Source organism: Narcine bancroftii, chromosome 11, assembly GCF_036971445.1.
Source record: "Narcine bancroftii isolate sNarBan1 chromosome 11, sNarBan1.hap1, whole genome shotgun sequence".
Classification (NCBI taxonomy): domain Eukaryota; kingdom Metazoa; phylum Chordata; class Chondrichthyes; order Torpediniformes; family Narcinidae; genus Narcine; species Narcine bancroftii.
The window spans coordinates 39585178-39597854 of NC_091479.1; the positions used below are offsets into that span (position 1 = coordinate 39585178).

A 12677-nucleotide genomic window follows, 5' to 3' on the forward strand; every position below is an offset into this window, starting at 1 on the left:
AGTATGTGAATTCTTTGGAACCAGACTGTTGGAACACCTTTTCCAATTTCCAAATTTGTTTCCAGCTCTTCTATTTCTGACATGTATTTCTTCTTCATCCCTTTTGTATGTGATATTGTTTGTCCCCATAATATATAAAACTAGTGGGCGAGGAGGCACAGTTTGACTTCCAGAATAACTTTATCTGGTCACTAATATCCTTGCCAAAATCTGGTTTTTGAAGATGGGTGGGGTTCAAAGGCCATCTCTGTGAATTAGTTGTTTTTTTTCTGGCATCAAGATAGACAGGGTCAAAGGTTCAAGATAAGTATTCGCACGAATGTTCTCCGAATTTGCTGTGTTGATAACAAAGAAAGGCCAATCCGAGTCGAGGAATAATGGGGGGATTGGCCTCCACACATCTATATCAAATTTCAATCTTTCAGAAAAGCCAAGGTAGTTTTGGCTGCTTTTATTTGGGATATTGTCGAGGTTGACTTGTCCAGAACAGGATCCAGCAAAAACTAAAGCCACCCCTCCAAGTATATTTTGTCGTTCCCCCGATACCATGAGAAAAATATCCTGAATAAAGAATCATCACTGTTAGGTGGAGGGAAATTTAAAAGTATCCAGGATTCTGAGTAAATCTGACCATCAACTAATACATCTCAGCCTTGTGGATCAATCATCGTCTCTCAAAGTGTTGTTATTGATCGCCCTGGCCTTGGAGTGAAAGAATGACGATGATGCCTGTCCTACCGATTCTTTCCTCAGTTTCTTATGCTCCTGTGTGGGAAGATGGATTTCTTATAGAAAGGCAATATCAATTTGCAGGTTTTTTTTCTGTAGGGTGAACTGGCCACTGACTTCACCAGCAGGCCTCGAAGTGACCCCGCCATTTTCATCACCATGAGACACCTCGATCTATTCTGGAGGTTTCCATTTCTATTCCTTACCGTGTTTGCTTTCAGATTTACTTTTTATGTCATTCTGCTGATCCAAGTTCTTTCCTTCTTTATTTGTAAGTATTTGGACTCCTTTTTCTTGGCAGCCAGCCCCAAGAATAGTTTTCTCCACAGATGTTGGAATTTGCTCAATAGCTGAATCTAGTTGCTTCGACTTTGGTCTGTGGTCCATACTGCAGCTGTCTGACCATAAGTGGGGTTGAGGGTGTTTAAAAGATGTAAAATGTGTGTGTTTGGAGAGCCCCTGGGCCAGCGTCCGTCTCACTTCACTACATCATGTGACCCTCACGAGGAGATTTTGATGAAGGTTTGCTTGGATGGGAATTTGTGGAGGTACACCACCGGCCTACTGCAGGGGGAATCTTCTGTACCTGTAAGGGGACTGGACAACACCTGGCCGGCTGTCAATCAGTCGGCCTGAATGGATCAAGCCCCACCCAATCGGGTGTCAATTACCCTATGGGATATAAGCCTGCGCCAGCTTCCCAAAGCTCACTCAGAGTTACTACAGCTACAGCCAGCCTGGCTCTGTGGAAGTCTTTGTGATTTAAAGCTTGTTGTGCAGTCTTGTGTGTGTCTGATTCTGGCTAACAGCGCACCACAATTTAATCCACAAAATTTTCCCATGGCTGCCATGGAAAAACTCCTGAGTGCAGGGAGCCTTGAAGTCGTCCCAGAAGCCCAGACATGCTTCGAGATCTGGCAGCACGCGGTCAAGGCAATCATGGAGGCACACACAGGCGGCATCCTGGACTCAGATCGGAAGAGGCTGGACCTACTCCGGTCAAAGCTGGGTCCCCATGACTTCCAGGCACCAAAGGCTGCTCCACGTACAAGAGCACAATGGACACTCTCAAGAACTTGTACAAGCCCCCCATGAATGCGGTCTGTGCAAGATACCTCCTCAGCTCCCAAGCCCAGCAACCCAGGGAGATGGCTGAGTCTTACCTGGGACACATGCGAGAATTTGCCTGACCGTGTCTGATTGAACCCAGGGAAGGCTGATCTGGGACCCCTTCGTCTGAGGGCTACACTCAAGGGCCATCCAGCAGAAGCCGCTGGAAGATAATATCTACACCCTAACTAAGACAGTGGAAGTGGTCCGAACCCTGGAAACCTCAGCCCTGCACCTCGAAGCCTTTGATTCCAGGTTCCCCCAGGCTCCCTCATGGCCTTCTCACACTACAGCTGCAGCCCTAGACCGAGCTGGGGAGGAGAATGTCGCTGCGGCAGGTGCTCTTAAAACCAGCCGGCAGCTCAGCGGCCCTCTATGACCTCCCTGCTACAACTTCTGCCTTCCCTGACTACAAAGGTGCAGCATCCGGCTACGCCAGCGACGATTGCCATGTGTGCCCTGAGCACCTGGACCAGACCCCGCCCCTGACAGTGCCGCTCGGCGACAACTACAGCGACGTCATTTCCAGCTCATGGTGTGACGTCACTTCTGGCTGATGTAATGGCGTCGATGCCACCATCTGCAATGACGTCACTTCTCCCGGCACAATGAACATGAGTGGGGAAGGAGGACAGCCACACAGCGGGCCCCCACGTGCTGACACCAGATTGGGTCAGGCAGTGGACGACACGGAGGGCTCCCGACAATGATGAGAATGACGTAGTCAACACAGGTGATTACCAGGCCGCTCTGCCGATGCTCTCCATGCCTGTGTCCACCATCGGCTGTCGCACGCTGCATCCTTCAGCCCAGGACGACGCCATCTGGGCGTACATCCCCATCTCCAGGCAGCTATGGGGTGCGCAGGACCTCCTTGACCACCAGGGGCCGCTTCAGCCCTGGGAGACGAACATATTTATTTATGAATATTTTCAAAAATATACTTAATAAATGTTTCAATATCATAATATATGAAACTTTTTCTTACAAACAATAAACAAAAGCCAAATGGTCCCTCCCTCCCTCCCTCCTTCCAAACAAATGAATCCGCTCACCATCAAAGTTTATATATCTTTAAAATATATAGTATCCAATTGGGGAAACCATGCTTAAATAAATTTAATAGTTGCATTTATTGTCCTTTTTCTTTTTTGGGCCCCAATGTGGTCCAGGTCTGGCTGCCAGATCTTTACAAAAGTGTCATATTTGTTCTTTACGTTAGATGTGATGTTTCCATGTGTTTCCAGCTGTCCATTTCTGCCGTCCATTCTGCGATAAGTAGAGGGGAGTCCGACATCCAAGTGATCGCACCACTTTTTTTTGCTCCAGCCAATGCTATTTTTATCAATGAGATTGTATATTTGTTCAATTTGTTGCTGACATCCATAACATTACCTAGTAGATAGCACTCTGGGCTGCCTGTGAAAGCCACTCCTGTTATCCCGATTAATTTTTCGGTGATGTCTTGCCAAAATGGCCTCACCTTCACCCACGTCCATGTGGCCCGTCAAAAGGTTCCTGTCTCAGTCCCACATCTTTTTTTGTTTATCATTTACATCAATTCAAGCGTTAACTCAATAAAGAGAATATCATATAACAACAGAATACAAAATGATCCAAAACCTTTGGTCTATTTTCTCCCCACACCCTCCCTCCTCCTCCCCAAAGAATAATACAGTAGGTATTATTCCCAGAGTTATTTGATTTTCTAGCTAATAATTCTTAACCATGAACTAAAAAGAGTGGGTGATGTGGAGGATGTGGATGGACTTTTATTCTCCATATCCATGTACCGTTCCCGATCTGATTCCTTCAACCAGAAGTCTTTTTTTTAACGTGACACCGTTTTGCATTTCATTGTCCCATCCCTCGTTACAAAACTCTCTGCTCTCCACGTTAGTGCTGCACATTGCTTCACTGCTATGTTTGATGTTTATCTAACTTCAGTTTTGTATCTGCTTCATATATATGACCAAGCACAAATATTCTCACGTCCTTTTGTATTTTAATCTTCATAATTTGTCCTTATAATTTACTGAAATCCTTCCAAAATTCTTCCACTTTTACACAGCTCCAAACCGAATGGAAAAAAAAGTCTCGATCACCTGATTACATTGAAAACATTTCTCGGAATAATTGGAGATAAGTCCATTTAATTTATATGGAGTATAGCAGAATTGATGTGGAGATTTTTATTTTTATATCTGGCATTAATCATATTTGTAACTCCCTTGACACAATCTTGACCCTATTCTTGAATTTGTATATTTCAATCTGCTTTCTACCTTTGTTTCAATTTATATAAATCCTTTTCCCCATATTATATTTGATGTCTAGAAAAACTCCTTCCCACATCTGAAACACATTTCTGATGTTTAGGTCATTTCTCTGGGGTAAGATAAAATTGGTGTAAAATATTAGACTGAACCAGTCCATATCCTGCTTTTCTAATTGATGTCGTGCTGTCCTTACACCAATCTGACCAGCTTCTTTCTGAAATCGTCAAATCCAAGTCCGACTCCCATCTTTTTCCTGTGAACTCTGCTATCCTGGTTTTAAATTTTCTCTCTGGAGAGCATCGTACATTTCATTGATAAATTTGGGTGTATTCCCTATCCAGACTCTTTGTTCCATTTAACTAATTTTAGGTGGGGTCAATGTTGGTCCCCATCTTTCTCTTAAGAACAATCTAAGCGGGAGAAAATAGAAGAAGGTCCCATTGGCCACTCCAAATTTGTGTTTAATTGTTTGAAGAATTTCTTCCGTGTTGCAATCTTCAAAATATCTTATACCTCTGTCATAACACAAATTTAATATTCTATTGCCTTTGTTCATATTTTGACACATTGGTACTTTTCTTGAGATCCCTACCTTTTTTCCCTACATTAATTTCTTGCCATGTTCTGAACGGATATATCTGTCTTTTTTTCTCGTGATTTGATTCTCCATTTATTGATAAAATACTTTGCTTCCCTCCTCCATTGTTGTCAGGTTCATGTGGGTCCCACAGGTTGAGAACCAGACCAAAGCAAAGGTACAAAGCACACATTTATTTCCGGGATGGAAGCAGGACAAACCTCAACACACACAGTACGCAGGGGGTAAATATACACTTCCAATAACAAGGGAAAAACTGACAGAGACTGGGGGAAATTACATGAACGTACACATTCAACAGTCAGGATCAAGGTTATACTACGAACCCCCACTCCTTGACTGGTACAGACACGGCTCTTGCTACCTGACCTCGAGTCTCACCCCAACCCAGTGTGGAAGGTGCTACTTATGAGCGACGAGGACTCGAAAGAGGCCGACCAAAGGGGCACATGGTCCTTATAAATTCTGGGGGCAGTACTGGGAGGGCCAGTCACTCAGGGCAGGCTGGGCCCCATTGGCTGCTGTGGTCAATGGCTCAAAGCTAAGTGCAGGGGCTCAGCAGGGGCCAGTCGAGGTGATACACCTGGGCCATTTGGGTGAAGGTCAAGGCTGAGTCTGAGTCTGGCCGGGCTGCCTGCATTGCAGCTCCTGGTGATTTAGGTGGGCCAATTGGGTGAAGGTGAGGCGTGAGTCTGGCCGGGCTGCCTGCACTGAAGCTCCTGGTGATTTAGGTGGGCCAATTGGGTAAAGGTCAGGGTTAAGTCTGGCTGGACTGCCTGCACTGCAGCTCCTGGTGATTTAGGTAGGCCAAATGCAAGGGTCACCTGGGTGACCTTGATTGGCAGGTAGTGTGTCCTCTGAACATGAGTGCAGCAGCGCCACCTGGTGATGGACACTGCCTCTCCATAACACACACACATGTGAAGGCATAAATGCGCACACACAAACACACACACAATCATACAGATGTATACATGCATACACGCATACACACTCACCCACTCCTGCACACACTCACACACAGGCATGCAGATTGATGTACACACACACACGAGTGCATGCACACATATACCTTCATACAAACATGCACACACACATTCATGTGCACACACAAATGAACAGATACACACACAGGCGTGCAGTCACACACACATGCACCTACGCCTCCATCCTCATGAACTCGTGCACAAACACATGTACACATGCACATGCACTCACACATGGTCTCACAGACTCTCACACACAATTGCATAAATCAAGATGAAAGTGGGAAAATGTTTTAGGCAGAAAAATAGATCAAAATGATTGGAAAATGTTACGTAAAGATAATCCCACGACTGCGGAGATCGGGCCGGCACAACGTGCGGAAATAAACAGTGGCATAGAATCATAGAAGATAGGAGCAGGAGTAGGTCATTCGGCCCTTCGAGCCTGCTCCGCCATTCAACGAGATCATGGCTGATCTTAAAGTTCAGTACCCCGTCCCCGCCTTCTCTCCGTAACCTTTAATACCCTTATACTGAAGAAATAGATCTAACTCCCTCTTAAATATATTTAATGAACCTGCCTCTACTGCCCTCTGTGGCAATGAATTCCACAGATTCACCACCCTCTGGGTAAAGAAATTCCTCCTCATCTCGGTCCTAAATGGTTTGCCTATTATCCTCAAACCATGGCCCCGGGTTCTGGACTCCACCACCATTGGAAACATCCCATCTGCATCCATTCTGTCCAGTCCTGCCAGAATTTTATATGTCTCTATGAGATCCCCTCTCAATCTTCTAAACTCCAGCGAGTACAATCCCAATTTGCGCAATCTTTCCTCACAAGTCATTCCTGCCATTCCAGGTATCAGCCTGGTGAATCGCCTCTGCACTCCCTCTATTGCAAGAACATCCTTCCTTAGATAAGGTGACCAAAACTGCACACAATACTCCAGGTGTGGTCTCACCAAGGCCCTGTACAGCTGCAGTAAGGTATCCTTGTTCCTGTACTCAAACCCTCTTGATATGAAGGCCAACATACCATTTGCCTTTTTAACCGCCTGCTGTATCTGCATGCTCGCCTTCAAAGACTGGTGTACAAGTAGCCCTAGGTCTCTCTGCACTTCCCCATCTCTTAATCTATTGCAATTCAAATAGTAATCTGCCCTCCGGTTTGTATTACCAAAGTAGATAACCTCACATTTATCCACATTGTCGTGCATTTGCCATGTATCTGCCCAGTCCCTCAATTTATCAAAATCACACTGGAGCTTCCTGACCCCCTCTTCCATCCACACAACCCCTCCTAGCTTAGTTTCATCTGCAAATTTGGAGATATTACATCCAATCCCCTCATCCAGATCATTAATGTAAATTGTGAACAGCTGGGGTCCCAGTACAGATCCCTGTGGCACCCCACTGGTCACCGCCTGCCACTCAGAAAACTCACTAACATGATCCCCAGGATCGCAAACCAGCGTGGTTGGAGGCTCGGGCAGTACAAGACACGCAGCCCTAGAATGGGGCTGGCCAGACTGCCCATTACCAAAGCAAGATCAGGTTGGGGAAGAAGGCAAGAATGCAAGAATATTCCCATGGGCGGGAATCCCATTTACGTTAATCATGCGGCTGATTTCAGCCAATCAAACCAACGGCGAGAATTCCAACTGTATAAAAGGAGCCTTTCCAGCCACAGTAAAGTCAGAGTGTGTGGGTTTGTTCATAGTAGACTCTACAATCACCTACGTGAGTTGGGCCTTACAATCAACCTGGCCAAATGCCAGTTCAGACTGAGCAAGATTGACTTCCTGGGTCACAGGATTACCAAAGACGGGGCCACACCACTACCCAGCAAGGTGGAGGCCATCCGCAAATTCCCGAGCCCCAGAACGACCAGAGGACTACAGGAGTTTGTGGGGATGGTCAAGTTTTCTCACAGGTTAATCGCTGCAGCTGCTCGAGTCATATGCCCAATTTTCACCCTAGCAAAGGACTTGACCTGGGATGACTCTGCACGAGTATTTGTGGAAACTACGCTCCAGTCTACCCAGGCCAAACGCACCCACAGCCCTCACAGTCGATGCCTCAGGAACAGCGATTGGTGAAGTTCTGGAGCAGCAGAAAGGAGAAAGTTGGCTTCCGCTAGCTTTCTTCAGCAAGCATCTGCAGCCCTCAGGATTTCGACAGAGAGCTACTGGCGCTGTACTTAGCCATCTGCCACTTCCGGTACTTTCTCAAGGGAAGGGCTTTCACGGACCTCAAGCCACTGACATTCACCCTGGCTAAGATCTCCGATCCCTGGTCGGTACCCCGATGGAGACACTTGTTTTACATCTCGGAGTACACCACTGATGTGACACATCTCAGGAAAAGACAACATGGTCACGGACGCCTTGTCAAAGCAGAGTATCTACTGTCTGGCTAATGGACTGGACTTCGTGACACTGGAGAAGGCACAGGAGCAAGACGACGAGATCCCTCAGTACGGTCCGCCGTCACGGGGCTCCAGCTTCAGGACATCCCAGAAGATACAGGTAACACTGACCTCCTGTGTGATGTGGCCGCCAGACAGGTTTGACCCATCGTCCCAAAGGCATGGAGGTGACAAGTTGTCAACTCCATCCACGGGCTGGTGCAGCTATCAATCAGGACTACGGTCTTGCTAAAGACCAGGAAGTCAGTGTGGCATGGATTGTGGAAACAAGCCAGTGGGTGGGCCAAGATGTGCACGCAGTCCCAAACAGACAAGATACAGCAACACACCAAGGTCCTCCCACAGACTTTCAAGTCAATGGAAGGAAGGTTTGACCACATCCACGTGGACATAGTGGTGCCTTCACCAATCTCACAGGCTTTCCACTGCCTGTTCATGGTGGTTGACCGTTTCACCCGGTGGCCAGAAACAATCCCCTGGCTGACACATCCACTAGGTCCTACTCCAAAGCACTCCTCTAGTCCTGGGTACCAAGGTTTGAACTACCACACCACATAACCTCTGACATAGGAGCACAATTCACCCCCAGCCTGTGGAGTGATGATGCCAACCAGTGGGGCATTCAGCTACACCACATGATAGCATACCACTCGCTGTCCAACGGGATGGTGGAGCACTTCCACAGGCACCTCAAGGTTTCCCTTAGGACCAGACTCAAGGACTCCAACTGAGTGGACAAACTTCTGTGGGGTCTGCTAAGCATTCATACAGCACTGCAGAATAAGACCTCCATACACCCTCCACCGAGCTCGTCAACGGAGCACCACTCATGGTCCCTGGGTATTTTGTCCCACTGTCCAGAAGACAACAGGAGGATACAATCACCTTCCTGGATAGCCTGTGTGCACAGGTCAGTTACCTGGCTCCGATCCCACCCTCCAGACACAGGCAAGCCAACTTCAACATCTCCAAAGTCCGTAAAGACTGTGAGTCCATGTTCGTGCACAGAGGGCCAATACAGAAGCCTTATGAAGACCCCTTCCAAATCATCCCAAACAACAGAGCCATCTTCGAATTAGACATTGGTGGCAAACCATAGGTTTCCACCACAGACAGGCTCAAGCTGACACACGCGAACCCGACACAACCTGTGGAGATGCCAGCACCTCGTCACAGAGGCAGATCTCCAAAGGCATTGAGGACTGCATCCACGGACACTAGAAACTGTAGCAATGTTTCTTAGGGGGCGGGGTGGGTCATGAACCGCCACCACGGAAATCAGGCTGGCACAACGCACAGTAACAAACAGCGGCATAACTCATTAACTTGACACCCGTATCACGAACCAGCGTGGTTGGAAGCTGGGGCAGTACAAGTCAGGCAGCCCTAAAATGGGGCTGGCCAGGCTGCCCAGCTAACAGAGCAACACCAGGCTGGGGAAGAAGGGGATTCGTATGGAAGAATTTTCCCGTGGGCATGAATCCTGCTTATGTTATTCATGCGGCTGATGTCAGCCAATCAATCTAACGGCGGGAACTCCAACTGTATAAAATGCACCTTTCCAGCCTCTAAAAAGGCAGAGCTTCAACTCCCAGGGCTACAACGCAAATTATTAATGTTACCTACAGATTTGTACAAAATCATTGTTTGCATCAACTCTCTTTAATGCCTCAAAAATTAAAAAGATTTAATATCTTCAGAATTATGTCTCAGATGTGATAAAGAGATAGGTTCTTTTTGTCATTTGACTTGTCTGTGTCTTAAGGTTCAACCATTTGGGATATAAATTAAAGTATTTTTGGAGGAAATATATTAAGGTTAAACTTCCATTGGATCCAATGTTAATTTTGATGGGAAATATAGAGATGAAAATGAAGGTTTACAATGTCTCAAACTGAATTTTAACGATCAACTTCAGGTGTTTGAAGGAAATGTGCAGCCATGATTCGGAGATGGGGGATGGATTTGGGGATTCAGAGCTGGGATCTCGAAATGAGATCTTGTATTCCTCTGGAAAAATAACATAATTTACATGATAAATATCACTTTGGTTTGGAAAATATGGAGCCATATATACAAGAGGTTGGTTGGAAAACTGAAGCTCTCAATGGCTCATCCTGGTGGAGATTCGCGGTTTCATGACAATTGGTTCGAATTTATATTTCTCTTTGATAAGCTGCTTTTCCTTTTTTTTCTTTTTGGTCGACTTGTGAGGGAAGAGGTGATGGGTAGGAAGGAGTTGTGGGGTAATGGAGAGGGAGGGGGTAATGGGTAGGGAGGTGTTGGTGGGCAGGGAGGGGGTGGTGCGTAGGGAGGGTTGTTGGGGAGGGAGGGGTGATGGGGAGGGAGGTGGTGATGGGTAGGGAGGGGTGATGGGGAGGCAGAGTTGGTGGGTCAGAAAGGGTGATGTGAGGGAGGGGTGATGTTGACCCCCAAGTCCGAGGTGCTTTGGTGCTCTTCGAGCAGTGGATGAACTGCTTCAGTAACTTCCTCGATGCTGCTGCTGAGGTGGTCAACGTCGACAAGAAGAAGTTAAAAATCCTCAGGCACGAGTCGGCCAGTGGGCCTTCCTGACAATCCAAGGCAGTGCGACTCACAACGAGGCAATGTCTGAGCTACAGCTGCTGTACAAGACTAAAGTGAACGTGGCATACCCCCGTTACGTGCTGACGTCCAGAAAGCAACAGCCTGGTGAATCCACTGGAGTTTGTCTGGTCCCTGGTCACACAAGGAAAAGACTGGGGAAACTCATGACCACTATATCCCTGACCCAATGCGTGGAAGAACTGATTTGAGACACCTACGTGTGGGATTTGAGGTCAGATTATATCTGGCAACGACTCCTCGAGGAGGACTGGCTCCCACTCAAAAGGCTCAATCAGAACCTTAGACTCAGCCCAGCGCCATACGGTGTCGATCGCGGGCAGAAAGGAACCATCTCCGTATGTTCCACCACAAGGGCCTTCCGCATGGGACTATGCATCAGGCGCTACCGACCTGACTACGGCTGCAATCACGCTGTCAGCATCGTTGAGATGCAACTTCTGTGAGCAGTCCAAGCATTTGTGATGCCTCTGCCCCACAAGGGTGAGCTACATGTTCAGTCTATGGGAAGAGGGGCCATTACCAGAAAGTCTGCAGGTCTCAACTACAGTCCGGGAGCAGTGCGGCGTGCATTCCTGAGGAACTTCTGGCGCTGACCGCATGCGCGATAAGGGGAGCGCCATGTTGTTGGCCATCACTCCCAACCTCGGCACCTCCGCCTACCACCCTGACAACATCACTTCCGACCAGCACTACTCCATTTCCGTCTTCTTCTTCATCGAACATTGCGTGGTCAACATGGGGGTCACCATCTTGGGAAGGCCTCCCTGCTGATGACATCGATGAAGGGATGTCTATCCTGCATCAGTCACCCTGAATCAAGCCAGTCCTCACGCGATCTCAAACTCCATGATGTGGATCAAGTTGAATGGGCACAAAACAAATGGTCTTTTCAATAGCGGCAGCACGGAAAGCTTCGTGTACCCTGACATGGTCCAGAGACTTTCCCTACCAGTCCGACCCATGACCAGGATGGTTTCAATGGTTGCAAGGGACCAACAGACCAGTATCTGGGGGTATTGTGTAGCATCACTTATGGTGGTGGTGTGGGGGGGGGGGGGAGTGTTATAACAATTTCATATTGTTAATTTGGCCTCGCCTCAGCGCACGGATCCTTCTGGGCCTTGACTTTCAGAATCAGTTCTGGAGTGTGATGATGGCATTCAGGAGACCCTAAGTATCGCTGACCATCCACAGCCATCAGTGCCCGACACTGCCTTGTGGTCCTAGCACGCAGCCACCGGCACCGTCCTGCGGACTCAGTACCCAGTCTCCGGCACCATACTACAACCACACCATGCTACGGGTGCTGCCCTCCATCACAGTTCGTGAACCTCACCCTGGATTGTAAAACAATGGCCACCTAGAGTAGATGCTATAGCTTGGAAGACATGTAGTTCATCCGGGCTGAGGTTAAATGACTCCTGGCAGAGAGGATCATAGCCCCTAGCACCAGTTCCTGGAGGACACAGGTCCTCGTGGTCAGAGGTGCGGTCAAGCCCTGGATGGTAATTGATTATATTCAGACCATCAACCATTTCACCCAGTTGCATGCGTTCCCGCTTCCCCGTATCATCGACTTGGTCAATTAAGTTGTTTAGTACAGCATTTTTTCGACAGTGACCTCAAGTTAGCCTACCATCAACTCCCCCTCTGTCCAGCTGATCAAATATATACAGGCTTTAAGCAGACGGAAAGCTCTTTCACTTCCTGCGGGTGTGTCTCGGGGTTACTAACGGTGCTTCTACCTTTCAGAGAGTGATGGAATAGATGGTGGAGGACAGACAGCGACGTTCCCCTACCTTGACAATGTCACCATCTGCAGCCATGACCAGCAGGACCACGACGCGAATCTCGCAAAGTTCATGCATATGGCCAAGTCCTTCAAATGCGTGTTCAACACGCAGCGCCTGGCCCTTCTTGGATGTATCATGGTACAT

General features: G+C 47.7%; 1 protein-coding gene across 1 annotated transcript in view; it reads right to left on the reverse strand.

Annotated features, from left to right (window-relative positions):
• The window catches only part of LOC138745206 (uncharacterized), a 76723-nt gene that overhangs the window by 15419 nt on the left and 48627 nt on the right, over positions 1–12677 (reverse strand). The window contains exon 3 of the mRNA XM_069902267.1: positions 2581–2738. Within this exon, the coding sequence (XP_069758368.1) occupies positions 2581–2738 (158 nt within the window). The remainder of the gene's footprint in view (positions 1–2580; positions 2739–12677) is intronic.